Raw genomic sequence first — 27098 nt, forward strand, 5'->3', positions numbered from 1 at the left:
CAACCATGTATTATTCATTACTTAATGGAGTGCGTAAGTAATGTCCCCAAATACATTCTCTCTTAAACTCCACCTGCCCCACCCCCCATTTACAAATTGCCTTTTCTCTTTCATGATCTAGTTTTTATGGTTAGATAAAACCCTCTGAATCCCCCTTTCCCTAGGTACCATTCATTGAAGTCCTCTACCTCCTTGCTCTGAGCTACACTGATTCCATACCTGCCACTTGGACTTTATTTCCCTCCTGATTTGGACCTACTACCTCTCGGCTCTCATCTCTTCCTGCTTCTTCTTTTATTACCATAGTTTGTTGGAATACATCTTCAGAACATTTCCTAAGAAAGGGTGTATGAAAAGTCCCTGTTTGTCTGATTGTGTTTTTTCCCTTTCTCACCTTTTCCTTTCTTTTTCTTTATTAAAGATTTTATTTTTAAGTAATGCCTACACCCTACCTGGGGCTCGAACTCACAGCCCTGAGATCAAGGGTCACAGGGTCACAAGGGTCTACTGACTGAGCCAGCCAGGTGCCCCCTGTTTTCTTTCTTTCTTTCTTTGCTTGCTTGCTTGCTTCCTTCCTTCCAACTTCACACTGGACTGACACTTCCCTGCTGGGTAAAGAATTATCTGGTTTGACAACACTTTCTCCTCAGGGCTTTAAAGACAATTTTCCATTGTCTTTTGGCACTCACTATAAGGGGAGAGAATTCACATGTCCACACTTTTAGGTATAATTCCAGTCTCAATTAAGACTTCGCACAAAAGATGTTTACAGTAGACAGAGGGAACACAATTGTATCAGTCCTGGCAAGGAATGGTTGCTCAGACTGGTGCATACAAGACAAAATTACGTCAGGTTAGCAAATTTAACTGACTCTGTTTGAGTTATAGTATGTTAAGCAAAGAAACTCAGTTTGATTCCTTCCAAATGTAGGCACTGCGTCTACACATTGTTCTCTTGATCAGGCTACCTACCATCCTGCGTCGTTCCTAATACTTTTCTTAGCAAACCTCTTCTTTCCAGTACTCCCAGTTCACTTTCATGCCCTTTGGCACAAGTGCAACTGCTTTTCGTTACCCATTTGCACACTTGGTGTGGTAAGGAACGGGGTCTGGCTTACTGCTGTATCTCTGGCACCTAACTAACCTAGAGAAGGCCTGGCATTTTTGAGCCGGGGCTCATTGTCATAGGCTGGGGAAATGAAAGCAAAGGCATACAAGGTGAGCTGCTGTTGAAGCCCAGAGAAAGTCAAGACGCTTACCCTTCTCGAGCTTTTTAGGCCCCTGGTCCTAACATAAAGGCAGTGGCTCTGAGAGATCATGAGCTTTGGAGTTGGAGAACTTGAATCTGACTCTGCTTTGCCACTTATCAGCTGTGTCATCTTGGGTAAATCATTTATATGTTCTGCTTTTATTTATTTTTAAATTTTAATTCATTTATGTGTTTGGAACCCCACTTTCCTCCTGTAAAATGGGGTAAGTACATATACTTTGTTGTAGAGGAACTTTGAGGATTAAATCACATACTTTATATAAATAAACTGGCACAACAGTAGGATCTTTTTAAAAAAATTTTTTTTAAAGTTTATTTATTTTTGAGAGAGACAGAGACAGAATGCGAGTGGGTTAGGGGCAGAGAGAGAGGGAGACACAGAATTGGAAGCAGGCTCCAGGCTCCGAGCCGTCAGCACAGAGCCCGACGCGGGGCTCAAACTCATGAGCTGTGAGATCATGACCTGAGCCAAAGTTGGACGCTGAACCGACTGAGCCACCCAGGTGCCCCCACAATAGTAGGATCTTAAGAAGCAGTTGTTGCTATTATTGATACAAATAAAAGCCATAAAAAGTGGACACATAGAAGTCAAACCTAAAGCACTAATTTGGATGAAAAATCCAGTCCATATTCTGTGAAATAAGACTAAGCATGACAAAAATATTCTAGAGTAAAACTGAAATAATTAACAAGTATCTAAATGATCTGAGGTTCCTTTCGGTCCAGACCAAATGTCCTTCATGTTTCCTGTGTGTGGCTCTGCCCCTACTGCCATCGACTGATCTGGTCTATGTAGCTCCGTCCATTAAAAAATCATTAGGCAGAAGCCTCAAGCTACCAAGTCTTACATTCGATTTCTTTTGTATCCTTTTACTTAGTGATGAACATTTTGAGTAAAAGGTAGAAATTAATAAGGTGTTATTATAAGTTTTACACTTATAATATGCTTTGATTACACAAGATTAAATATACATGTGGTGTGAATGCATACAACACGGGAAGTGACTGTTGGGGTGATTTACAGATATCGACCTCATTATTTTAGTCCTATTGGATGTGGTGAGTGCTCTGTCTGCCCAGGGGCTTCCTCTTTCCATCCCATTCCCTCCAGGTGGTCTTCCCTCTATTACCTTTTTAGGGTTCCTGTTCCTTTCCTTTGGAGCTTGCCCAGATGGCTGCCCCTTGGGGAGATGACAGCTAGCCTGAAGGATCCGGAATGAACTCATCACACAGACTGGAGGATTCCCAGGCCGCCTCTCTGCTCAACTACCCCGAGTGGCAGCCAGCCCAGAGTGTGTTCACGTACCCACAGCAATGGAAAAGAGAAGAGGACTTTTGAAAAGGTAGGTTCCCGTTATGCTTAACCTCAAGGAAGCGTCGTTTTATTTTGGTTTGTGGTCAATCAATGCCCTCCCCTGAGAGACGCGGCAACAGGGGAGGTGCAGAAACAAGGCAGGCAGGAACCTCAAAGCCACAAAAAGCCTTACATTTGACTCCTTTTTGCCTACTAAAGGGAATCCACTAATAGAATAAGAGAACAAAATTGCAATACACTTAGCTTGCTGCCAGGTAGATCAGGGGTGAGGCAAGGAGAAGGAAGAGGAAGCATGTCAAGCATCTGTTTTCTCAAATGTGCAAGACAAAGAACAGCATGGAACCGGCAAGCTTGCCACTCTGCCCTATTTGCTATTTGAGTTCCAAGGACTGGAACTGATGGCAAAGTTTTGAAGCTTTATATTTAAAGGAACGTGGGTCCCCTGACCCTCTTACCCCTCTGTCCAGGATGGACACAACACAGGACAGCCACTTTAGGAATCTGCATTAGCCACGTGCCAAGGCTTCCTGAGGGCAATGTGATGTTCTAACTCTAATCTTTTATATAATAAAGGTGGAAGAGTTTTCTCAATGGTACAAAACTCTAAAGAAAATTCGGTAACATATCAAAGACACCTCACACCCTGTTCAGGATATCAAAATCACTTATCGGACTAAATATGATGGTAGTCCGTGTGCCTAAGAAGTGTGCTTCTACAAGTTAGTATCCGTATTTTCTCAATCTGATAAACATCAGCTTTGATTTATTACTGCTGCTCCTTTAAAAAGAGTCAGTGACTCAGAGCAGAGATAATGTGCAATATCTAATAGTTAATCAAGACTTGTCAGGTGCTCGGATGTTTATTTTATACCTTTCATTTTGCCAAAGGTGTCCTTTCAGGTTTGAGTTCTGTTCTTCTGAACAGATGGCTATCATGTAACTAACAATGCTGAGTTTATTTACCAAGGATTTGTGGTCTAGTCACAAAAAAGTGAATATGATTGACCTTCCACTGGTGACAGGTGAAAACAGAGCCTAAATAAGAGGCCAGCAGATGGAAATCTGAACATTCAGAAAGAGGTTTCAAAGAGACCCTAGAGTCGGTTGTTAGAATGCTTCGGTTTATAAAACATAAGAAATGCTTGGCAGAAATTGTATATAAGAAGGTAACAGACTATGGCTTTGAAATTTCATATACATAAAATAAGTTACTTGGTGAAAATATTTCCCTTTGTTAGTGGTCCTAAGTTCTTTTTTCAACCACATGAGAGGTCCAATAAGCTGCCATCAAATGACAGGCGGTTCCACGGGTAGCGAGTCTCAAGGCTATCAGAATCCCGGTGTGCACAGGGTTTAAGAACTGCACCCTGGTCTTCTCAGGACCCCCAACTACTTCCCAATGACAGAATTACTGCTTTTATGGCCAGCAGAGTAACAACTGTAGAACTTTGCCCACCCGGGAATCGGGATTAGCCAGCTGAGTTTAGAACACATCTGCAACTGGTTTCAGGTTCTTACACCACACACGCCGGGAACTGGTCTTTTTGAAAATGTATGGTACAAAAAAAATTAAACTTTTGAGTTTAAAACCATAGAATTTCACATAGAAAGAGAAGATAATATTTTAAAGATCAGACTATACTCCATTCAATCTTATTATTATTTTTTAATAACTTGGCTTTTGCCCCCAGTGCTTTACTAACGGCACTTCCAAAGGCCACCAAGTCAAATGGACTTTTCTGGGGCTTAATCCCCTTTGCTGGTGAGGCATCTGGCCATGTTGCTCCTCTTCTTTCCAAGAGATGACTTCACCCAACCTCCTTCTACCCTGCTGACCTCCCACCCATGACACCAAGGAGTTGCCTCGGGTTCCAACCTGGTCCCTCTTTTCAGTCTGCATGTTCTCCTTGGTGACTTCTTCCAGCTCTGGCATCAATTCAAACTCATTAAACTGCCTTCCAGTCTTTGATGATCTGGTCATTCTTCCACACCTTTCTGGTAGTATTTCTTTTCTTTTAAAATGTTTACTTATTTATTTTGAGAGAGGGGGAGAGGGAGAGAGGCAGAGAAGGCTGGAGAGAGAGAGAGAGAGAGAGAGAGAGAGAGAGAGAGAGAGAGAGAGAGAGAGAAAATATATATATCCCAAGCAGGCTCTGGGCTTTGAGCATGGAACCCGACTCGGGCTTGATCTCAAGAACTGTGAGATCATGACCTGAGCTGAAATCAAGAGTCAGAGTCATGACTGAGCTCCCCCAGGAGCACCCTTTCTGCTAGTGTTTCTTGCCACTCCCATCCACACAGCCTCTCACGCCGCCACACGGGACTACTTCTCACTGTTCTCAGACAGGACCCACGTGCTTTCAAATATTTCCTTTATGGCTTTGTTTATGCTTTCTTCTACCCAAAATACACTGCCCCATCTCATCTGCACATCCCTCCCTAGTCCCCAGATCCCAGGCCCACGTTTGTTAACTGCGTTATTGACATATCACTGATATGATAAACTCTACATATTTCAAGTATGTAACCTGACTAGTTTTGAGGTGTGTGTATACCTGTGAAAGTATCACCACACTCAACATACCCATCACCTCCAAAAAAAGTTTTCCAGTGCTCCTTTGCAATCCTGTCTTCCTGCCCCTCCCCGCTCACTCTCTTTTCCTAGACAACCACTAATCTGGTTCCTGTTACTATAATTTGTATTTCCTAGATTTTATATCAATGAAGTCATAGTATGTACACTTTTCAGGTGGACTTCCTTCACCAAGCATTTGTTTTGAAATGAATTTTGAAATTCACCCATGCGGTAGTGTGGTTGCACAGTTCATGTTTTTCATTTCTGAGTAGGGGTCGCCTAGATGGACCACACTTTACTTATCCATTCACCTGCTAATGGACATTTGGATTTTTCCTTGGTATTTGGTTGCTACAAATAAAGGTGCTGTGAACATTTGTGTGTAAGTCTTTATGTGGACATTTGCTTTCATTTCTCTTGGTGAAATACCTCACAGTGGCATGACTTGAAATATATGGCAGGCATGTGTTTAAACTAAAAAAAAAAAACACTGCCAAATTATTTCCCAAAGTGATACAATAAAGGTGACAATATAAATTATTCAATTAATACAAATTTCCCAAATGGACAGTACAGTTATCCAAAAATTGTTCAATAGCGCCAAATCCTATCTTAGGGAGAAAGCATTCAGTCTTTCATTATTAAATATAGTAGCTTTAGATCTTTCATAGATGCCCTTTATCAGATTAAGGAAGTTACTTCTATTGTTAGTTGGCTGGAGTTTTTATCAGAAATGAGTGTTGAATCTTGTCAAGTGCTTTTTCTGCATCTACTGAAATATCTGACGGTTTTTCCTTTTAGTTTTATTTATATGGTAAATTACATACATTGATTTTTACATCTCCATTTCCAATGAATACTGCTGTAGTTGTCTTTCCTTATCATATTTGCTTCTGGTTTTGGTATCAGGGTAAGGCTGGCCTCACAGGATGAGTTGGGAAGTATCCCCTCAATTTTCTGGAAGAGTCTGTACCGAACTTGTATAATTTCTTTCATAAGAATATAGAATTCACACCGGTGAAGCCATCTGGACTTGGAGTTTTCTTTGTGGGAAAGTTTTAATTACTAATTTAACTTCTTTAAGAGGCACAGAACTATTCTGGTTATTTATTTCCTCTTGTGTGACCTTGGGAAGTTTGTTCCTTGCAAGGAATTTGTCCATAAGTCATCAGACTTACGGGCATAAAATATTAATAAAGATATTCCTGGTTATCTTTTTAATATCTACAGAATCAGCATGCATGTCTCATCTTGGTATTGGTAATTAGTGTCTTCGGTTCTTCCTCATTACCTGACTAGATGCTTATCAATTTTATTTTGGTCTCATTGATATTTGCTCTTGTTTTTCTGTTTTCTGTCTCATTGATTTCGGCTCTGATCTTTCTTATTGTGTTTCTTCTGTTTGCTTTGGTCTAATTCGCTCTTATTTTTTCTAGTTACTTGAAATGGAAGCTGAGGTTACTTATTTGAGACCTTTCTTCTTTTCTATTCTAGGTATTTAGTGCTATAAATTTCCACCTGAGTGTTCTTTGAGCAGCATTACACAAATGTTGATATGCTGTGTTTTTATCTTAATGCAGTTCAAAATGCTTTCTATCCATCCTTTTAATTACCTCTTTCACCCCTGGGTTACTTTGAAGTGTGTTATTTAGCTTCCAATTATTTAGGGATTTAGCAGAGATCTTTTCGTTATTATTTCATTATGGCTGGGATCTATGAATCCATTATATTAATTGTGACCTGTGGCATGGTCCAGACAGAATGGCAGATATGTCTGGAAAGAATGTGGGTTCTGATGCTGTTAGGTAGAATGCTCTATAAATGCTAATTAGGACAATTTGGTTGATAGTGTTCTTCAGGTTTTCTATATGCTTTCTGTTGATTTGTTCTATCAGTTATTGAGAGAGGGGTATTGAACTTGGATTTGTCCATTTTCCCCTGCAGTTCTACCAGTTTTTGCTCTCTGTATTTTGAAACTCTTATTAGAGGCATAAACATTTAGGTTTGTTATATTCTCTTCATGAATTGACCCAATATTACTTTGTTTTTTTTTTTTTTTTAATTTTTTTTTTTCAACGTTTTTTATTTATTTTTGGGACAGAGAGAGACAGAGCATGAACGGGGGAGGGGCAGAGAGAGAGGGAGACACAGAATCGGAAACAGGCTCCAGGCTCCGAGCCATCAGCCCAGAGCCTGACGCGGGGCTCGAACTCACGGACCGCGAGATCGTGACCTGGCTGAAGTCGGACGCTTAACCGACTGCGCCACCCAGGCGCCCCGACCCAATATTACTTTGTTACTGCTATTTTTTAAACTCATAATTGTCTTTTAAAAAGAATTAAATAACAAGGAAAGAATCTGATATATTTACTCATGTAGCACTTATTTCTAATGACCTTTATTCATTTGTGGAGATCTATATTTCCATGTGCTATATATAATTTATTTGTTTATTTTTTATTTTAGAGAGAAAGAGTGAGAGCAGGTGAGAGGGGCAGGAGAGAGAGAGAGAGAGAGAGAGAGAGAGAGAGAGAGAGAGAGGAAACAGAATCCATGCCAGTGTGGAGCCAGGTGCAGGGCTTGATCCCAGGACTCTGGGATCATGACCTGACCTGAAATCAAGAGTTAGATGTTCAACCAACTGAGTCACCCAGGTGCTCCAAACTTTTTTTTAAGTTTTGTTTTGTTTTTTTTTTTTTGAGAGAGAGAGAGAGAGAGAGAGAGAGAGAATATGAATGAATGAATGGGGGAGGGGCAGAGAGAGAAGGAGACAGAGAATCCCAAGCAGGCTCTGCACTAGCAGCACAGAGCCCTACGTGGGGCTCAAACTCACAAACTGTGAGATCATGACCAAGAGTCAGATGCTTAACCTGTTGAGCCACCCAGGTGCCCTCCATGTGCTCTATTTTTATTCTGCCTAATGGACAAAGTCTTCAATTCATCTTCATTTTGAAAGGTAGTATTGGTCGGTATAGAATTGTAGGTTGACAGTTTTTTCCATTGGTATTTCCATTGGAAAGATGTTGTTCTGGGGTGCGTGGCTGGCTCAGTTGGTAGATCATGCAACTCTTAATCTCAGGGTCATGGGTTTGAGCCCCATATTGGGTGTAGAGATTACTAAAAAAATAAACTTAAAAACCAAGAAGATGCTGGTCCATTGTTTTCTCGCTTTCATTGTAACTAATGAGAAATCTGCGATATCTTTATCTTTTTTCCTTTGTACATACTATGTCCTTTTCCTCTGGCAGCTTTTAATATTTAATTTTTTACTATTGGTTTTGGGCAATCTGTGATATGCCTTGGTGTAGTTTCTTCATGATTTCTTGCATGTAACTTTTAGGATCTGTGGGTTTATAAAGTTTTTATTAAATTTGGAAAATTTTCAGCCATTATTTCTTCAAATTTTTTTCAGACTTCCCCTCCTTTGGTGGGGACTTCATTTACACATGAAGTTGTTCCACAGTTCACTGGTGATCTATTTCTTTTCAAAAAAATTTCTCTTTCTTGCCTGTGTTTCATTTTGGATGGTTTCTACTGCTGGGTCTTCAAGTTCACTAGTCTTTATTTCTGCAATGCCTAATATGCTGTTAAGTCCATCCAGTGTATTTTCATGTCTAACACTGTAGTTTTCACTTCTGGAAGTTTGATTTGGGTCTTTTTGGATACCTTCTGTGTCTTCAACTGTTATAATGCAGTGATAATAACCATTTTAATAGCCTTGTTGGCTATTTCTAACATCTGTGGCAATTCTGAGTTGGTTTTGATTGATTTTTCTTCTCATATTGGGTTGTATTTTTCTGCTTTCCTGCAGGCCTGCTATTTTGATTGAATGTCAGATATTGTGAAATTTACCTACTTACATGCTGGATAATTTTGTATTCCTTTAAATATACTTGAGCTTTTTCTGGGCTGAAATTATTTGGAAACAATTTGATCTTTTTTTTTAAGTTTTTATTCATTTTTTTTAAGTAACCTCTATACCCAACATGGGGTGTGAATTCCCCACCCTGAGATCAAGAGTTGCAGTCTCTACTGAATGAGCCAGGCAGATGCCACTAATTTGATCTTTTTGGGTCTTGCTTTTAAGATTTGTTAGAGGAGGGGCACCTGGGTGGCTCATTCAGTTAAGTGTCCAAATTTGGCCATCATGATCTCGTGGTTCATGAGTTCCAGCCCTGCATCGGGCTCTCTGCTGTCACTGAGGAACTTGCTTTGGATCCTCTGTTCCCCTCTCTGTCCCTCCCCTGATCACATTCTCCCTCTCTCTCTCTCTCTCTCTCTTTCTCTCTCTCTCTCTCAATAAATAAATAAATGAATGAATGAATGAATAAATAAATAAAATAAAACTTAAACACAACAAAAGGCTTTATCAGGGGAAGCCAGAGCAGTGTTAAATCTAGGGCTAATTATTCCCTAGTACTGAAACAAGACCCTTCTGAATGCTATATGCAATGCCCTGTTAATCATGAAGTTTTCCAGTCTTGCTACTGGGGACTGGCACTACTCCTCATTCTCTGTGAGTGCCAGGCATGATCACTGTTGACATTTTTGCATTATTCTTTTTTTCTCAGGTAGTTTTCTAATACACATGCACTGATCAGTGTTCAGATGAATACTTAACAGGAATCCCTGCAGATTTCCCGAGTTCTCTGTGTAGCTGTATCCTCTGTTACCCTGTCTTGCAAACTTCAGTGGCCTTGGTCTCCCAATCCCCAGGTTCCACAATGGTTCCCCCTCCGTGTGCCATGGCCTGGATATTCTCTCAAGGCAGTAAGCTGGGGCAACTGCAGGGTTCATCTCATTTGCTTGTTGTCTCTCATAAATCATTATCCTTTACTGTCTGATATCCAGTGTCTTGGAAACTCCTGTTTTATTTACTTTGTCTGTTTAGAGCTATAATCAGAAAGGATAGTAAATCTCATCCTTGTTATTCCATTTTGGCTAGAAGTGGAAGTCTGCCACTTTTTTTTTTAAATAATTTTTTAAAATTTATTTATTCTTGAGAGACAGAGCACAAGAAGGGGAGGGGCAAAGAGAGAGGGAGACACAGAATCCGAAGCAGGCTCCAGGCTCTACGCTGTCAGCACAGACCCCGATGTGGGGCTTGAACTCAAGAACTGAGAGATCATGACCTGAGCCGAAGTTGGAGGCTTAAGTGACTGAACCACCCAGGCGCCCTGGGAAGTCTGCCACTTTTAACTTAGAGATCTCTGTGTAAGCCTAATACAAATTCCACTTCTCTTTGATGAAGTTTTCCCAGAACATTTTCCCCGTGTCTTACTCCTGTCAATATACTCTGACTTTAAAGTGCTTTAAGCCACTTTCTTTAAACTTCTACAAACTTATTACCAGTTATACACTTGTCTCCTTTGATAGATCACCAACTTCTTGATGGGAGGAGTTTGGTCTTTGTATCCCCATGTGTGAAGATGATATCTGATGTGTGACTGAGCCTCAAGAAATATTTTTTCCCTGTTTGTTGGTGCTGGCTAAACAGCACTGACTTTCATTTTATTTTTACCATCTTAGCCATTTGTAAATGTACAGTTCAGTACTATGAAGTTTATTTACAGTGCTGTGAAACACTGCCAGAACTTTCTCATCATTATGCAAATAGAAATATATATTTTTTTAACTGAATGAACAAATGTGGTGCAGACCTTTAATTTTACAGATAAGCCAGTAACAAAAAAGTTCGATCTGCTCAAGAGCTTATAGCTAGCTGATGGCAGAGCTAGGCCAGGAGACACACTGTCTGTTTCCTGTCAAACATGCATTTCTTCTAGGTCTGTTAACTCACTGCATATTCTAAACACAAGGACCAAGAACTGTTCTGCATCAAAGAAGCCTCAGATGTGGAAAGCCAGAAGTTACTAATTCTGAATGGCATAATTTAGCTAGGCTGGGCTTGACTTTTTTCCCCCCATTTCTTTTGGTCAGCAAGGAATAGAATATCTCTTAACAACTTGTTCCCTGATTTTTTTTTTTTTTTTATGACAAGGAGTTCTCTGAGCCATCATCTAGTCCTATAAAGTTGCTTTCCTTTTCCATTTCGTACAAAATTTCTTTTCTGTTTACAACCTCAGTCGGATTCTTTTCATTTTGTATGATATCTCTAGGCCTGACACCTCTCCTCCTAAGACCAGGATATAACTCCTTGCTTCATTTGGTAATGAATTCTATCTTACCAAGGATGGTGTGTGGATCAAGCTGATTTTTTTTTTCTCCACTATGAAAATTTTATGTGAATCTACTGGTTACTAGCTGCTTTGTTTCTGGAAGAAAAGATATCCTAAAATAATCTCATAACTTTTAAATATATATATTTTTTGGTTTTCACATTTAAAATGACAATTATAGAAAATGTGCCATTCCATAATTTTTGAGACAAGTTACAAAGGAGTCTGAGCCTTTCTTATTACTACTGCTCTTCACAGATCTCATGACTAAGGAGACATTTGTTTGGTCCAGGAGCTCTTGCACAAAGGGTGCACATGGGTTCTTCTGGATTCCTTTCCACATAGCACCTGTTCGTAGTTAGGACCCACTTCTCAGCCTCTAAGCTGGGAGCCGGCTTATGCACGCAGCCTCTCGTTGTAGTTTTGAAGTCTTTTACTCATTCTGCAGTTGCTGATCTGAGCAGGAATCCCTACATTTTGCACCCCTGTCAGCTTACTGACAAGGAGAGTCTGAAATTACTTGGAGTTCTTTTGTTGTTAAAAATAAGTTAACAAAAAGCTGCAACCCCCAGCATACAGTGTATCCATGGCTCTTCTGGTAGCTCTTTTAGTTGATTTAATATCCTGAATACCCATTCACTTCTGTCCCTAGACGTATGACATTGCTTAGAGCTGTAATCCTGTAGCCAGTACAAGGAAAGAGGTGTTCATTCATAAAGGGAAGGAGACTGTAACGGAGTTCTTCCTTTCTTTCATATACAAGGAGGGCTAAGTTACCATCTTCTGGCAGGCAAGAGTATACATCAGTGGGGAAGGGCTTAGAGCGTCCTACAGCCAGGGGGCCCCAGCGGCCAGCCTCAGTGTCCAGGAGTCCCCAGCGGGAGCCCGCTGAGTGCCGGCCACTATTCCAAACACCAGGGCAACTGGTGTGAACAGCTCAAGTACAGTTCCTGCTAACTTGGGGGCTTATATTCTAGCTGGAACGCATGTGATAAAGAAAGAAGTAAAGGTATAGTGCCAGAAGGAGATGAGAGCCGTGGGGAACAGTTAAGTAGGGCTGGGGGCAGGGAGCATGGGGTGGGGGGTGGGGGCGAACTGTTATTCTCTACCAAGATGGGCAGGGAAGGCCTGATGGGATGACAAGGGAGTAGAGGTGAAGGATGTCCCTGTCAGAGGCCTGTGGTTGAGTAATACTTCCAGTTTCTAGTATTATGGAAAGTGGGCATTTCTCTCTGTGTCTTCCTGTGTATCTCTATTGGGGACACTGAGGATGGGAAATTGTGGTCACTCACTTTTCTCTCACCATAAATCAGATGTTTTTGATAATTATAATTTTAACTGACCCCAATACTCCATGAAGGAGATGCACTATAATTTAATTAACAAATCATTTACAGTTAGCTATCTACATTGTTTTCACCTATTGTATTTTCATTTGTTTTACACTTTTAGTTGTTATATACACTGCTGTGATTAGAAACCAGGCATCTCAGGAAAGCAGTTTGGGAATGCAGAGGAAGGGCCATGAGAACACGTATTTGGGGTCCAGGACAGAGGAGAGGGAGACACACATGGGAGCGGTGGGCAGGCGGTGAGCAGTGACTGTTGGATGAGAAGGGCCAGGAGCAGAGGCCTTTGACTTCCTCTACCTCAGGTCAAGAGGCCTCATTTCCCCTGGCCCCCTGCCTGTGCTTCCCGGGACAAACCAATGGCCTGCTTATTGGTCTGAGTCTACTCTTGAGTTAAAAGAACAGAAGCAATGATGTTCTTTAAAAAATATTTTTAATGTTTAATTTTTGAGAGAGAGGGTGGGGGGGAAAGGGTCAGAGAGAGAGAGAGAGAGAAAGAGAGAGAGACAGACAGACAGACAGAATGCGAAGCAGGCTCTAGGCTCCGAGCTGTCAGCACAGAGGCTGACGCGGGGCTTGAACCCATGAACCGTTGAGTTCAGGACCTGAGCCAAAGTCGTATGCTTAACCGACTGAGTGACCCAGATGCCCCTGCAATGGCGTTTTTTAAGTTAAGCAGATATTACAGATACTGCTAAACAAACAAACAAAAAAAACCCCCCAAAAACAAGAAGCAGATGGCACTGACTTCAGGTTTTCATCCACAAAAACAAAACAGGAAAAATAAGTTTCTATGCTTATGAGTTGGGGTTATAATTGAGGTTTCCAGCATCCAGACAGGCAAATGCCTGGACAGCTGCTTAGGGCAGATGGGTCCTTTGACAGCTTAATATCATTGAGTTTCTGGTGACTCTGCAGTCAGGGCAGCCAACGTGAGACCATCTGTTTACTAGTGGGCAGAAAAGCTCACGACCAGCAGGTAGCCACTGCTGAGGATGAGACACAAACCCAAAACCGAGTCAGCCATTTTCATAACCTCTGCAAAGCAAACTGGCCTGGCGGGCCGTTGGCACCACCACCAGAGACAAGGGCTACGTGCCTACAAAACACGACCATACGGAACGAGGATATGCCCAGAGGTTTTAGGTTTGTAACTTTTTTTATTTTTATCTTTTTTTACTTAAAAAAATATGGGGCGCCTGGGTGGCCCAGTCAGTTGAGCATTCAACTTTGGCTCAGGTCATGATCTCAGAGTTCATGGCTTTGAGCCCTGCGTTGGGCTCTGTGCTGACAGCTCAGAGCCCGGAGTCTGCTTTGGATTCTGTGTCTCCCTCTCTGTCTGCCCTTCCCCTGCTCACGCTCTTGTCTCTCTCTCTCTCTCTCTCAAAAATAAACATTAGAAAAAAAATTTTTTTTTTTGAGTATAGTTGACATGATGTTACAGTTGGTTTCAGTTGTGTCCCAAGAGGTGTTATTTGGGTTTATTTCAAAGTATTCAAATGCCGTAAGATAGATCATTCACTCAGAAAGCTTTTTTGTTCTTTTGTACTTTTCTAAATGGGAAAAGAGAATATCCAGGAATTCAGGCCTATATAATAGGCCTAAAAACTAGCTGTCATTTGTTTATTATTAAAAATGAAAAAATTTTTTAGATAAGTAACACATATATTTAATTGCAAAAGGTTTACAAGGAAAAATAAATAAATCTCCCACCTACCTTTCTCCTAGTACCCTATCTCCCCTCTTTCCCTCCAGAGATAACATTGTTACCCATTTCCTGCATATCTTTCCAGAAATTGTCTATAATACACATAATCACGTATGTATGGATATATATATTTATACACACACATATAAATGTATACAGATATGTCCTTATAACTTTCTTATTGGCTATATTTAAAATGAACAAAGCCATATTAAAGCCTCTGAGAAGAACCACAGTAAAGAAGCCTGTTTAACTTCATTAGCATGTCTACCGGTATCTGACTTTGGGTCCCCTCCCCTCCCCTTTGGCATAATTTCTGATCTGTGGAACAGGGCCAGGACTTGAATGGTATGGCTGTATCAGGTGTTTCTGGATGGCATCTACCCTGGTTGGTCTGTGCTTGAGCTGTCCTTTTTTTTTTTTTTTAATGTAAAGTTTATTCTTATATTTTTCTTTTTTATTCATCTGCCTTTTCTTATTTTCTTTGCTCCTTAGTTTCATATTGCCTATGCACAGTTTTCTTGCTCTTTTCTTTCTGGTTTATTATTTGCTTTGAGTGGGGCAGCCATTTGCTGAAATGCAGTTTTTTTTTTTAAGTTTACTTATTTATTTTGAGGAAGGGAGGGAGGGAGGGAGGGAGGGAGGGAGAGAGAGAGAGAGAATGAATCAAGAGGTGGGGGTGGGATGGGTGGGAGAGAGAATCCCAAGCAGGCTCCGCACTGCCAGTGCAGAGCCCCATGTAAGGCTGGATCTCATGAACTGCGAGATCATGACTTGAGCCGATGCCAAGAGTCAGACACCTGACCGACTGAGCCACCAGGCACCCCTGAAATGCAGTTCTTGAAGAGGTGAGGGCACCATGTACGGCTGTCCTATAGCTTCCTTTCAGGATGTGAACTCACATCACCCTCTCTCCAAACTGCAGTATCGTCTGCATGAGGCCACTTCTTCCCTCAGCTGGGTGTGTCCTTTCTCTTGACCTCCTCCAGACACTGGGGTCAGCATGACTTAGAAGTTCCTTTAGGCCACAGACACTCTTGGACCAATTTGGGAGCATTTTATTTAGGGTTAAAAAAAATCTCCACATGAAAGTGAGATTAGACTATAATTTTCTTTTTTTGTGCTATCCTTCCTTGTTTTGGGTATAGTGTTGTGCTGGCCTAATAAAATGAGATGCTCTTTTTTAAAAAAATTTTTTTTAATGTTTATTTTTGAGAGAGAGAGAGAGAGAGAGAGAGAGAGAGAAAGAGAGAGAGAGAGAGAGAGAGAGAACAAGTGGGGAAGGGTCAGAGAGAGAAGGAGACATAGAATCTGAAGCAGGCCCCAGACCCTGAGCTGTCAGCACAGAGCCTTAGGCAGGGCTAAACTCACAGAGTGAGAGATCATGAACTGAGTCGAAGTCAGATGCTTAACCAAATAAGCCACCCAGGCACCTCAAATGAGATGCTCTTTTATCAAATTTTTTAGTTCTCTCTCTTCTCTCTGATACTTGGTTGGAATTTTGCTCATAGATTTTAAGTCCTAATCCTCTCTCTTTATAATTTTTTTTTTTAAGTTTGTTCATTTATTTTGAGGGGGGAGGGGCAGAGAGAGAAAATCCCAAGTAGGCTCCATACTGTCAGTGCACAGCCCAACGTGGGGTTCAGTCTCACTAAGTGTAAGATCATGACCTGAGCCAAAATCAAGAGTCAGACACTTAACTGAATGAGCCACGCAGGCGCCCTTCTCTTTACGATTTTTTGAAGATAATGACTCCTGTTCAAATATAATCTATCAATGCTATATTCAGCTATTCTGAGCCTTTCCTTCTGAGTTCTAACCAGAGAACCTTTCAGAATGTACTTTAGGGAAATTACCTGGAAGATAAAATATTTGTCTGAACTTAAATCTCTCTCAACTTTGGATTTCTGCAATTAACCCAGGGACAAATAAGATCATGTGCCACATCACTGTACTTGTAAAACACAATACAATTTTCTTTAATGTTCATTGATTTATTTTGAGAGAGAGAGAGCGAGGATGGGCAGAGAGAGGGAGAGAGAGAATCCCAAGCAGGCTCTGTGCTGATAGCACAGAGCCCATCATAAGGCTCAATGCCATGAACTGTGAGATCACGACCTGAGCCGAAATCAAGGGCTAGATCCTTAACCGACTAAGCCACCCAGGCACCCCAACACAGTGCCATTTTCAAAGTCACACCAATGATATGATACTTGGTAATACGGGAAAACAGCTAGTAAAGAAATCAAATTAACCATTCCTTATGAAGTCAATATCAAGTTGCTGACTAACTCTAAGTCGAAATTCCAAGCCTGAATTTCCTGGGGGCAGGGAGGAGGGGTTTTATCTCTTGTCTATGCTTGACCTTTTATTCATAGAGTAAGAACATCAAGAATAAACTATAAAAAAAATCTAGCATTTTGACAGCCTTCTTCTCTTTCTCCCATTTATAATTTTTAAAGATGTTTAAAATTCTTCCATATATTAAAGATCGGAGGGAATACAAGTAGAAATGTTATCTCAGAATGCATATGCTAGGGAGAGACAGCAACTGACGGTGCTAGGACCAGTTTCCCATTTCCCCCTACTTACAGAAGCATTCAATAAGAGTTGGAATTTGCTAAACAAGGACCCAGACTGAGAAGAAATATTTTCCAGGCAAAAACTATGCATTAGTACAGGCATGCGGATTAAAATCCCTTTAATTGTCCTTACTTTGTTCTAACTATCAGAAGGAAAAGAAGCCTCCTAAACTGAGCCATGACTTTACTGTAGAGATGCCTTCTCCATGTCTTTCCCTTCCATTCTAAACTCCTTAGTATCCTCTTAGCACTCTTTGGCAGATGGAAGGGAATTTTTCAAACTTATCTGTTTATCATTGTTTTTTGGTAATTCCTTAGATTCTTATTTTTTTCCCACCAGATGACCGTTATGCATTATTTTATGCACACCACTGAAAAGCATTTAACTACATATCTAAGGACCTATTTTGATCTAGGATACAAAGTTTAATAACATAAAATAAATGGTCTGCTTATACTGCACACACTGATCAGCAAAATGAACACAATCGAATTAGACAGGTGGACATCTGATTCTAGATATATCTTTGTTTAGGGAAAGAAAAGCCATATCTAAGTTAGAAAAAAACAACAACACAATACTGATAAGGAAAGTCGAAGACCGCTTCTGGCAACTTAGGAAGTGTCGTCGAGGAAGAAAAGGAACTGGACCCTGAGTTTTGAGAAGCGGTCTTCCCTGGCATCAGGGTGGGGGGGGGGGGGGAGGCGGAGACAGACAGTTTGCCACACTGGAAAGAACATCTGACTTTGGAGTCAGAAACGCTCTACCCCAAATGCTCGATGATGTCCTATGGGAAGGAAGACCCCATCTCTAAAACAACCCCAATAAGTAACCAGACAGATCATTCCCTGGTCCACATCGTCCTCCGGGTCGATGCTCTGTGCATATTTCTCACATCACTGTTCACAACACACACCCACACATAAATACCCCAGACATCTAGGTTCACTGTGAATATGTCATGTGCCACCCAAACTCTGCGTTTTTGTATAGGTTGTTGCTTCTCTTAGAAATTCCTTCAGTCTTCATGTATCTGTATGTCATCCTAAACCTGTCTTCTAATTTACATTCACAGTAGACACAATTGCTGATTATATTTGGGATAAATGAGAAGATGTGACAATAAGTATATAAAGTAATTTTTCTGTCTTTTGGATTTCTGTCATTGGACTGGTGATGAAGAAATCACAATTGGGGAAATTCTATCATTTTTTGTTCAGCTGGAGGCTGGAAAAGCAGAGGATCATTCCTAATCTTGAAACTAAGCCTAGATGCTAATTTTGCCTTCTGTGGAATGGATGATTTATGTCATTCTTCTAAAGGAAAATAACTCAATACATTGAAATTGGCACAAAGCAAGTTCAGTAAGAATTATGATGAAAGATTTCATATGTTCAAAACCTGCCTCAGTTACAAAAATCAAGCTTTACCTCTTGAAATGATTCACCAGGACTCCAACAAGTTCTCCAATTCGACTCTCATGGGTTGGCTGTTTGCTGAAAAGGCAGACAATGAGGTCTTTGTTGTCTTTTGTATGGAACACTACAAGTTGGTCCTTTCCATTGGAGACACTCAGACCAGTCAACTGCAAAGACATAAAACATGGAAAACTATTAGGATGGTTTCTCAAAAGAATAAATTTAAAAATACATTTTGTAATTATATGCATAATATACATATTATATTATATATGTATAATTTTAAAAATAAACATATATATATATATATATATATGTATGTTTCAGTTTATTTATTTTGAGATAGAGAGTGTGTGTGCATGAACTGGGCAGGGGAAGAGAGAGAGAGAAGGAGAGAGAGAATCCCAAGCAGACTCTGCACTATCAGTGAAGAGTCTGATGTGGAGCTTGATCTCCCGAATCATGAGATCATGACCTGAGACGAAATCAAGAGTCAGATACTCAACTGACTGAGCTACCCAGGCACCCCTAATAATGTATTTTTGATCAGTGACCCTGGTAGCTTCAGTCTTTTCCAAGTTTCATGGAACAAGCAAGATGGAAGGAAATAATAAAGATAAGATTAAAAATCAGTGAAACTGAAAACAGAAAAATAATAGAGAAAAATCAATGAAATAATGAGCTGGGTGTTTCAAAAGATCAAGAAAATTGCTAAGCCTCTAGTCTGAGGATAAAAGAGAGATAACCTAATTACCAATACAGAATGGAGGAGGGGATAGCACTATAGACCATACAGACATTAGAAGGATAACAAAGAAAAATATTTTCAACAACTCTGTGTACATAAATTTAATAACATGGATGAAACCAAGTAATTCCTTAGAAGCCACAAACTACCAAAACTCACCCAAAAGGCAATAGATAAGCTGAGTACTGCTTTATCTATTAAAAAATGAAATTTGTGGTTAAAAACCTTTCAAAAAAGAAAACTCTAGGCTCAGGTGACTTCACTGGTGAATCCTACCAAATGTTTAAAGAAGAAATAACACTGGGAACACTTTGTAACTCATCTTATAAGGCCAGCATTATCCTGATACCAAAAAAGGATAAAGGCAGTACAAGAAAACTGTAAACCAATATCCAAAACCCTTCATCAATATGGATGTAAGAATGACCAACAAAATATTAACAAAGAAATCCAACAACATATAGGAACAATAATATACTATGACCAAGTAGAGTTTATCTAAGAAATGCAAAGCTAGTTCAGAATTCATTAATTAGCCAATGTAATCCATTGCTGCCACAGAATAAATAAGCCATGTGATATTATTTGATGCAAAAAAAGTGATGAGGGATAGAAGCAGAAAAATATTCACCTTTAGCCCAGAAGGCTGACCTAAAGCCTGCATAGTTTCAATAAGGATTAAATATGTGCTGGTTGCTGCTTTCTTAAAGGGTCTCATGACTGCCTTTAAATCTCACCGACAGTTCACATCAAACTGAATGACAAGCACTAGAGAAATCTTGAGAAAGCAGTTTCACAGGCAGAAATATGAGCATTTATCTTTATTTTTTATTTTATTTTTTTAAGTTTATTTATTTATTTTGAGAGAGAGAGAGAGAGAGAGAGAGAGAGAGGGAGAGAGGTAAAGTGGGTGCCTGCACACAAGTGGTGAAGAGGCAGATAAAGAGAGATGGAGAGAGAGAATCCCAAGCAGGGGCTCAACTTGGGGCGTCAACTCACAAACTGTGAGGTCACGACCTGAGCTGAAATCAAGAGTCAGATGCTTAACCCAATGAGCCATCCAGGCGTCCCTAGTTTTAAATATTTTTAAATATTTTATTTTTAAGTAATCTTTACACCCCACGTGGGGCTTGTGTTTACGACCTTGAGATCAGAGTCACATATTCCACAGACTGGGCCAGAGGGGCTCCCCTTGATCTACTAGTCCCTGCACGTCCCTTCCCCCTTGAGCACAAAGCATATAACCACCAGCTGCATAGAGCAAAAGTGCAGCTCTTTCTGCCCACAGAGCAGAGAGCTTTCCCCGTGCTACTTACATAAACTTACTAATTTGCACTGTAAAATGTCTGAAGAATTCTTTCTTGGCCATTGTGCTCCACGACCCACCAACATTTTTGGTGGCCCTGCAAGGGGATTATAGGGGGAATCTAAGAGCCTCAGTGCGACCTGCTAAAACCCTTTTATTCCCCCAGCCTCTACTTCTTGTTCTTTTCCAGAGATGTCCTGAATAGTACAACCCTTCGGAATTGTGTCTTGTCTGAGTGCTCAGGAGAGAACCTCTTGCCCGTTTCCCTACTAAGGGGAAGACAAACTTCTGCTGCCCGGCTGGACACCAGTACCTTGGCTGTAATGGCGTTGGGCTCAGAAATCAGTCTCTGTTTAATCTGCTCTTTTAATACTTGTATACTCGAGTATTTCAATACTCTTTTAATACTCATCACAGAACAGACATACATGTCCCTAGGATGGCCGCTGATCTCAAGACTCCCATGGAAGGTTTCCTCCTAAATAATCCAGTGTGATCCCTCAAATGAGCATAAAATCCAAGATACATCTGACCACATGTGATTCCTGAAAGTGACTGGTGGGAGCTATTATCCAGTTGAGGCACTCAACCAGCGGGGGACTGGATCACAGATAAAGCTCACAAGAAAGTTTCCTGGATTAGATAGGGGTTCTGTACTTTCGTTTCTTCACGTCTTTCATTTGTCTTGCCCATGGGCTGTTTGGCGTTCTCAGTCCTACTCTCAGACTGAAAGTACGTCTAGCTTAGATATATGTCACTTTATATGATACCAAATAGCTGCTCCTTGTTAACAAGGGCCAGGGCCTCTACCTCATCCATTAATAGTAGATCCAGAGTCTTACAAAGGGTATTGTTACTGGCTGCAAAATATATTGATACCCCCAAAATGGAAAGAGGCAGCTCCAATCTCTGTGGCATTTCAGTCCAATCACTGACACCCCTTCTCAGGTAGTACAATGGTGTCAGAGTGGTTGAAACTGAGGGATGCCTCCCACCACTCTGAATCCCAGGGACCTTCAGCAATATTCCTGGTGGGATGCCACTTAGAAGCTGAGGAGGATTTTGGTAATGGACTCCTAGTTAGTTAATGGACTCTCCTCCATTTGTAGGAATTAACTATAGGATCAGCTTCCTTGATCCCAAAGGATTTTCCTTTGGGCTGTTGTTACCTAACACAATGGAGTCAATCTGGACAATAGGATTTAAAGAAGAAGTGCCTCATCTTTTTCTGTAATAATGCTTGGCCTCAATGTTCTCTGAAGGATGATAAAAAAAATGACCCACTGATGGGTCTTTAAGGTTCAGTACTATTTATCAATTGGACCTTTTGGTAGGCATCAGGGAAAATGGACCAAAATCCCATATGGTCAGGCCTTTATGGCCCTCTACCAAAACCCTCATCTGTCCATACACCTTTAGGGGGCCCGAGGACACCCCTCTCCTCACCCTTTTCTTCTCAATCCACCATCAGCTGGCTGCCCAGGCCCGTCCTACTTAACCCACCACCCTCCCTGTGTTTTGTCATGTTTTCTATATGCACCACTCCCTGCCCCCATCTCTCTGCCAAGATCCTGTATATGCCTCCTTCTTTTTCCTGAGTTATTCTCTCCTCTTTGTTTGCTTCTTTGTGTGTCAGAGCTGGAATATATCTTGAGAGTACTGGATGAATGCTGCCTGACTCTGGTTGTGTGGGGTTTTCTCCCTCATTCATTTCCTAGGTTAATGGCTATGATCATTGGAGCCAGTTGTCCTGTAAGTCTACCTCAGGATGGGGACCTTAAAGAATACTCCCAAGAAGCTTTCAAAATTCCTTTTGCTTCAGGGAGGTTCCCTGTCTTCTCCACCAGACATGGACTGCCTATTTTCACTTTTTGTGGATGGAAACAAAAGGCGTGCCTGTTCATCTGTCTGTGCTGATGAGCTTTAGGACTGAGAGAGTCCTTTTTCTCTGCCCTCTTGCTGGCAGCACCTCACCTCTTCTGCCTGCACCTCCCCCTGCTCCTCTTTCCCCACCATGTTGGGTGCCACTCGCATAATGGCTCCTGTACCATCCTTCATGCCCTCAGTGCCATTGGCTCCTGTTCCTCCTCTCCTTGCTATCAAAGAGTGGAGAGCACCTCTCTCTGGACTTAAACCACTCACTTCAGATTTCCCCACCAGTGCCCCAGGTAAAAACTGACAGTGGGGAACAAACGGATTGACATTTAGTGTGCCCAGGTGCAATATATTTGGCATTTAAGCTAATTTGAGTTTGTTAGTTTAATTAAAGGTAAACATGTCTTTAGAGTTATCAGCACTAAATATAAAACTTTTATTCTACCAAGGTTTACAAAAGGTCAAATAAACTCGTGTTATCGCTGTTGCAATTTGTCAGCAGAAAGATGACTTAAAATGATGGTTAATTTTGTCTCAAAGTTTTCACGAGTAATTGTTAAGAACAAGTAGGCTGAATAAATAAAAGATTAATGGGTAAAACTTTTATTTATTTATTTTTAAACTTTAAAAATGTTTGTGTATTTTTGAGACAGAGGGACAGAGTGAGTGGGGTGGGGACCCCAGAGACACAGAATCCAAAGCAGGCTCCAAGCTCTGAGCCGTTAGCACAGAGCCTGATGTGGGAACTGAACTCACAAACCACGAGATCATGACTTGAGCCGAAGTTGGACCCTTAACCCACTGAGCCATCCAGGCACCCCATAGGTAAAACTTTTAAATAGCTTTCAAAATTTTTGGTAACATGAAACTGTGAAGTTTTTTTTTTTTTTTAATATTTATTTATTTTGAGAGAGAGCTCACGTACTCATGCAAGCAGGGTGAGAGGCAGAGAGAGAGAGAGAGAGAGAGAGAGAGAGAGAGAGAGAATCCCAAGCAGGCTCTGCACTGTCAGCTCAGAGCCCGACACAGGACTTGATCCCATGACTGTGAGATCATGACCTGAGCTGAAATCAAGAGTTGGAAGTTTAACCAACCGAGCCACCCAGGCGCTCCTGACACTTGGAAGTTTTGCTAAGTTAAACAATAAATTGGATTGAATTTATTGGATATCTAAGTCTTTTCCAAATAAATGCTAAAGCATGTTTACTAAATGTAGGTTTGGGCTTTTGGCTTCTTACCACAGAGAAACTGAGGATGTTGGGTCTATGGTAAACTTGCTTTATGCTTGGTTGAAAGGTTGTACTATGGAAAAACATGTTTTTAGAAATTAAGAAATATGTTCATGAAGTTCAGATCTAAAGAATTTTGGTGTAACAGACCATTCACAAGTGATTACTACTTAATTTTCTTTGGAGATTAATGTTTCTAAGAGTTAAAATTCTGCTAAATATAATTAAGACTGAAGGACGGGTGCCTGGGTGGCTCAGTCAGGTAAGCATCCGACTTCGGCTCAGGTCATGATCTCACAGTTTGTGGGTTTAAGCTCTGCATCAGGCTCTGTGCTGACAGCTCAGAGCCTGGAGCCTGCTTTGGATTCGTGTCTCCCCCTGTCTCTGCCTCTCCCCTGCTCATGCTCTGTCTCTTAAAATAAATAAATGTTAAAAAATTTTTAAAAAAGACTGATAGACATAAGGAAAGCAACTCTGTACGTAGGAGTGGAGGATTATGAGAAAGAACACCTTTTGTTGAGGGAAAAAGAAATTCTGTCCTAAAATGAGATTGGTTGTTTGGGGAGAAAATGTTTACAACAAAATCTGAATGAAAAAGAAAGTTGTAGAAGGATTGTGAAGGGAATTTTTTGGAAAAGAATTTTATGTATGGTCAAGATTGAGGTTGAAATGAATGGATTTTAAAAGTACATTGGCATAAAATTGAAATTCTGCTTTTCTCTGTGTTAAAAAGACAAAGTTTTCTTGGATTGTTGTCTGCTTTTGATAAGAAAATGTAAATGAAGTTTTGTTTCTTTTTCTTTATCTGCCCAGAAAACCAAAGCTTCTGTGTTTTGTCGTTATCAGGTCTTTGATTACTTAAGAAAGTTAAAACTTCTCAAGTTTTGCTAACAACTCTAGCTTCCTGTAGAATCTCTTACTGCCAGCGCAGTTAAATGTAAATATTAAATTTAGAATGATCTGTAATCCTATTTAGGCATATACTTAAAAATATATAAAAAATATAATTTCATATATTGTAGAAAATATATGAAATTCATGAAGTTTTAGTATGTTCTAGTATAAGGTCAAAATTAAATAATTTTAATTATTAAAATGCTATGTGTCACAGGAATAACTAAATTTCCTTGTCAGCTACATTATAATGAACTCTCTTATCAGATCTTTAACCATTCTATTTTTGAGTCTCTTGTGGTTTACAGTTATTGTTCCGATGCTCTTGCAGAATGAGTTTTGTCTTCAAGGAGATTCAGGAAACTGACTTTTGACAAATACAGGTTTTTGATATCTTTAAAATCATAAAACTAAAATGGTTAAGCATATCCAGAACTAATGGAAGAAGCTGCATCTGAACAACTAGAATTAGGAGAACGGGACTAAATAGACTGAGGAAGATGATTATGGTTTTTGTGACTCTTATTTGACACACTGCTGGTTTCCTAATGTTTGCTCTTCTAGATTTAAAGAAACCTTCTCTGAAGAAATCCATGACTTATAGAAATGTGATAAAGAAACCTTCTCTGAAGAAATCCATGACTTATAGAAATGTGATAAAGTTTTCTTTCGTGAACAAATTGAAACATTTAAATCTTTTCTTTATTGGAATCCTCCAGAATTCAGAAACTCCCAGTGGGTATTCTTTCTTTCTTGGCAATTAGTTATTTGCAGAAGTTCAATAAGAATTTGTTCTCTTTGTAGTCCTTCAAAAAGTTAAAAATAGAACTAACCTCCCATCCAGCAATCACACCAATAGGTATTTACCCAAAGGATACTAAATACTAATTCAATGGGATACATACACCCTGATGTTTACAGCAGCGTTATCTACAATAGCCAAATTATGGAAAGAGCCCAACTGTCCAACTACTGATGAATGGATAAAGAGGATGTAGTATATATGTACAATGGAATATTACTCAGCCATAAAAAGAATGAAATCTTGCCATTTGCAATGACATGGATGGAGCTAGACAGCATAATGCTAAATGAAATAAGCCAGTCAGAGAAAGACAAATACCACATGATTTCACTCATATGTGGAGTCTAAGAAACGAAACAAATGAGCAAAGGAAAAAAAAAAAGGGAGAGAGGCAAAGCAAGAAACAGACTCTTAACTACAGAGAACAAACTGATGGTTACCAGAGGGGAGGTGGGTGGAGAGATGGGTGAAATGGGTGAAGGGGATCAAGGAGCGTACTTGTGATGGAACACCAGGTGGCGTATGGAACTGCTGAATCACTGTATTGGACACCTGAAACTAACATTACACTACATGTTAACCAACTGGAATTTAAAGAAAACTTAAAAAGAATCTATTCTCCTTGTAAAGGACACCATTGGAAACACTGGTTATATTACTAAGGCTTTGACTGGAATGTCCTATGTAAGAGAGACATGCATAGACTCAGATATGACCAGACAGCTCTAAGGAATTAAGGTTGACTTTATGGAGTCAATAAAGCCCCTTGAAAATGTTGGCCTGAGGGGCGCCTGGGTGGCTCAGTCTGTTAAGTGTCTGACTTTGGCTCAGGTCATGATCTCACAGTTCATGAGTTCAAGCCCCATGTCGGGCTCTGTACTGACAGCTCGGAGCCTGGAGCCTGCTTCTCATTCTGTGTCTCTCTCTCTCTCTGCCCATCCCCCTACTTGCACTTTGTTTCTCTGTCTCTCTCTCAAAAATAAATGAACATTAAAAAAAAAAAAATAGAAAATGTTGGCCTGATACCTTGCTTACAGAGTTCCCAGCAGCCTTACCAGGTGAGTAAAGAATGTCACTTCCTGGCAGGTGCAGGAAACCTCAGGATATTTTAGGGACCTCAAGAAGAGGAATGCACCCAAATCTATAGGTATTGTAGGCAAGTCTGATGACAACAATTTGGCTCGGCTCTACCCTTGAGCAGCTATTAAAAGTTCAATCTAGAGGGGCACCTGGGTGGTTCCGTTGGTTAAGCTTCTGACTCTAGATTTTGGCTTAGGTCATGATCTCACAGTTGTGAGACGGAGCCTCGAATTGTTGGGACTCCTCATGTGGAGCCTGGTTACGATTCTTTCTTTCTCTCTCTCTCTCCCTCTCCCTCCGCCCCTCACCCACTCACATGGCTGCGTATGTGCTCTCCTTCTCAAAAAAGTTCGATCTACAGATTCCTTATAAAAAGTTTCCACAAAGCAGATTTTAAAGGATCTATATGATCAATCACTATTCTTGCTGAGCTTATGTAAATAATTAGGCTAAGTTTGTTAAAACTGGACTTGTTTTACAAATGAATCAGTATTGATTTGGCTATCTCTGGAAATAAGGGTGAACTGAGAAAAATTATGTTTCTCAATAATGCATCCTTATGGATGTTAGGTTCTAGTTTTAATTAGCTGTCTTTAAATGCTTGTTGTTTGCCTAAGCTAGACAACTTGGGGTAAACTTCAGAGATACTGCCATAATAGCTCATATATAGACAGTCTTCCTGTTTGTCACCCTGTGGGGATAATAAAAGGGACCCCATGGACATATGATTATTTAAATAGCTGGACAATGGAATGGATACCCCA

General features: G+C 40.4%; 1 protein-coding gene and 1 long non-coding RNA gene across 2 annotated transcripts in view; both read right to left on the reverse strand.

Moving 5' to 3' along the window:
* The window catches only part of MYO1D (myosin ID), a 265335-nt gene that overhangs the window by 68648 nt on the left and 169589 nt on the right, over nt 1-27098 (reverse strand). The window contains exon 20 of the mRNA XM_053892918.1: nt 18410-18564. Coding sequence (XP_053748893.1) covers nt 18410-18564 — 155 coding nt within the window. The remainder of the gene's footprint in view (nt 1-18409; nt 18565-27098) is intronic.
* On the reverse strand, nt 423-18403 carry LOC128774252 (uncharacterized). Its single transcript, XR_008418783.1, has 2 exons — nt 7429-18403; nt 423-7176 (listed from the first exon to the last, which is right to left on the reverse strand). It is a non-coding gene; the product is annotated as an uncharacterized LOC128774252 (long non-coding RNA).

This window comes from Panthera pardus, unplaced genomic scaffold (genome assembly GCF_024362965.1).
Source record: "Panthera pardus isolate Hobbes unplaced genomic scaffold, ASM2436296v1 HiC_scaffold_3, whole genome shotgun sequence".
In the NCBI taxonomy this organism is placed as follows: Eukaryota; Metazoa; Chordata; class Mammalia; order Carnivora; family Felidae; genus Panthera; species Panthera pardus.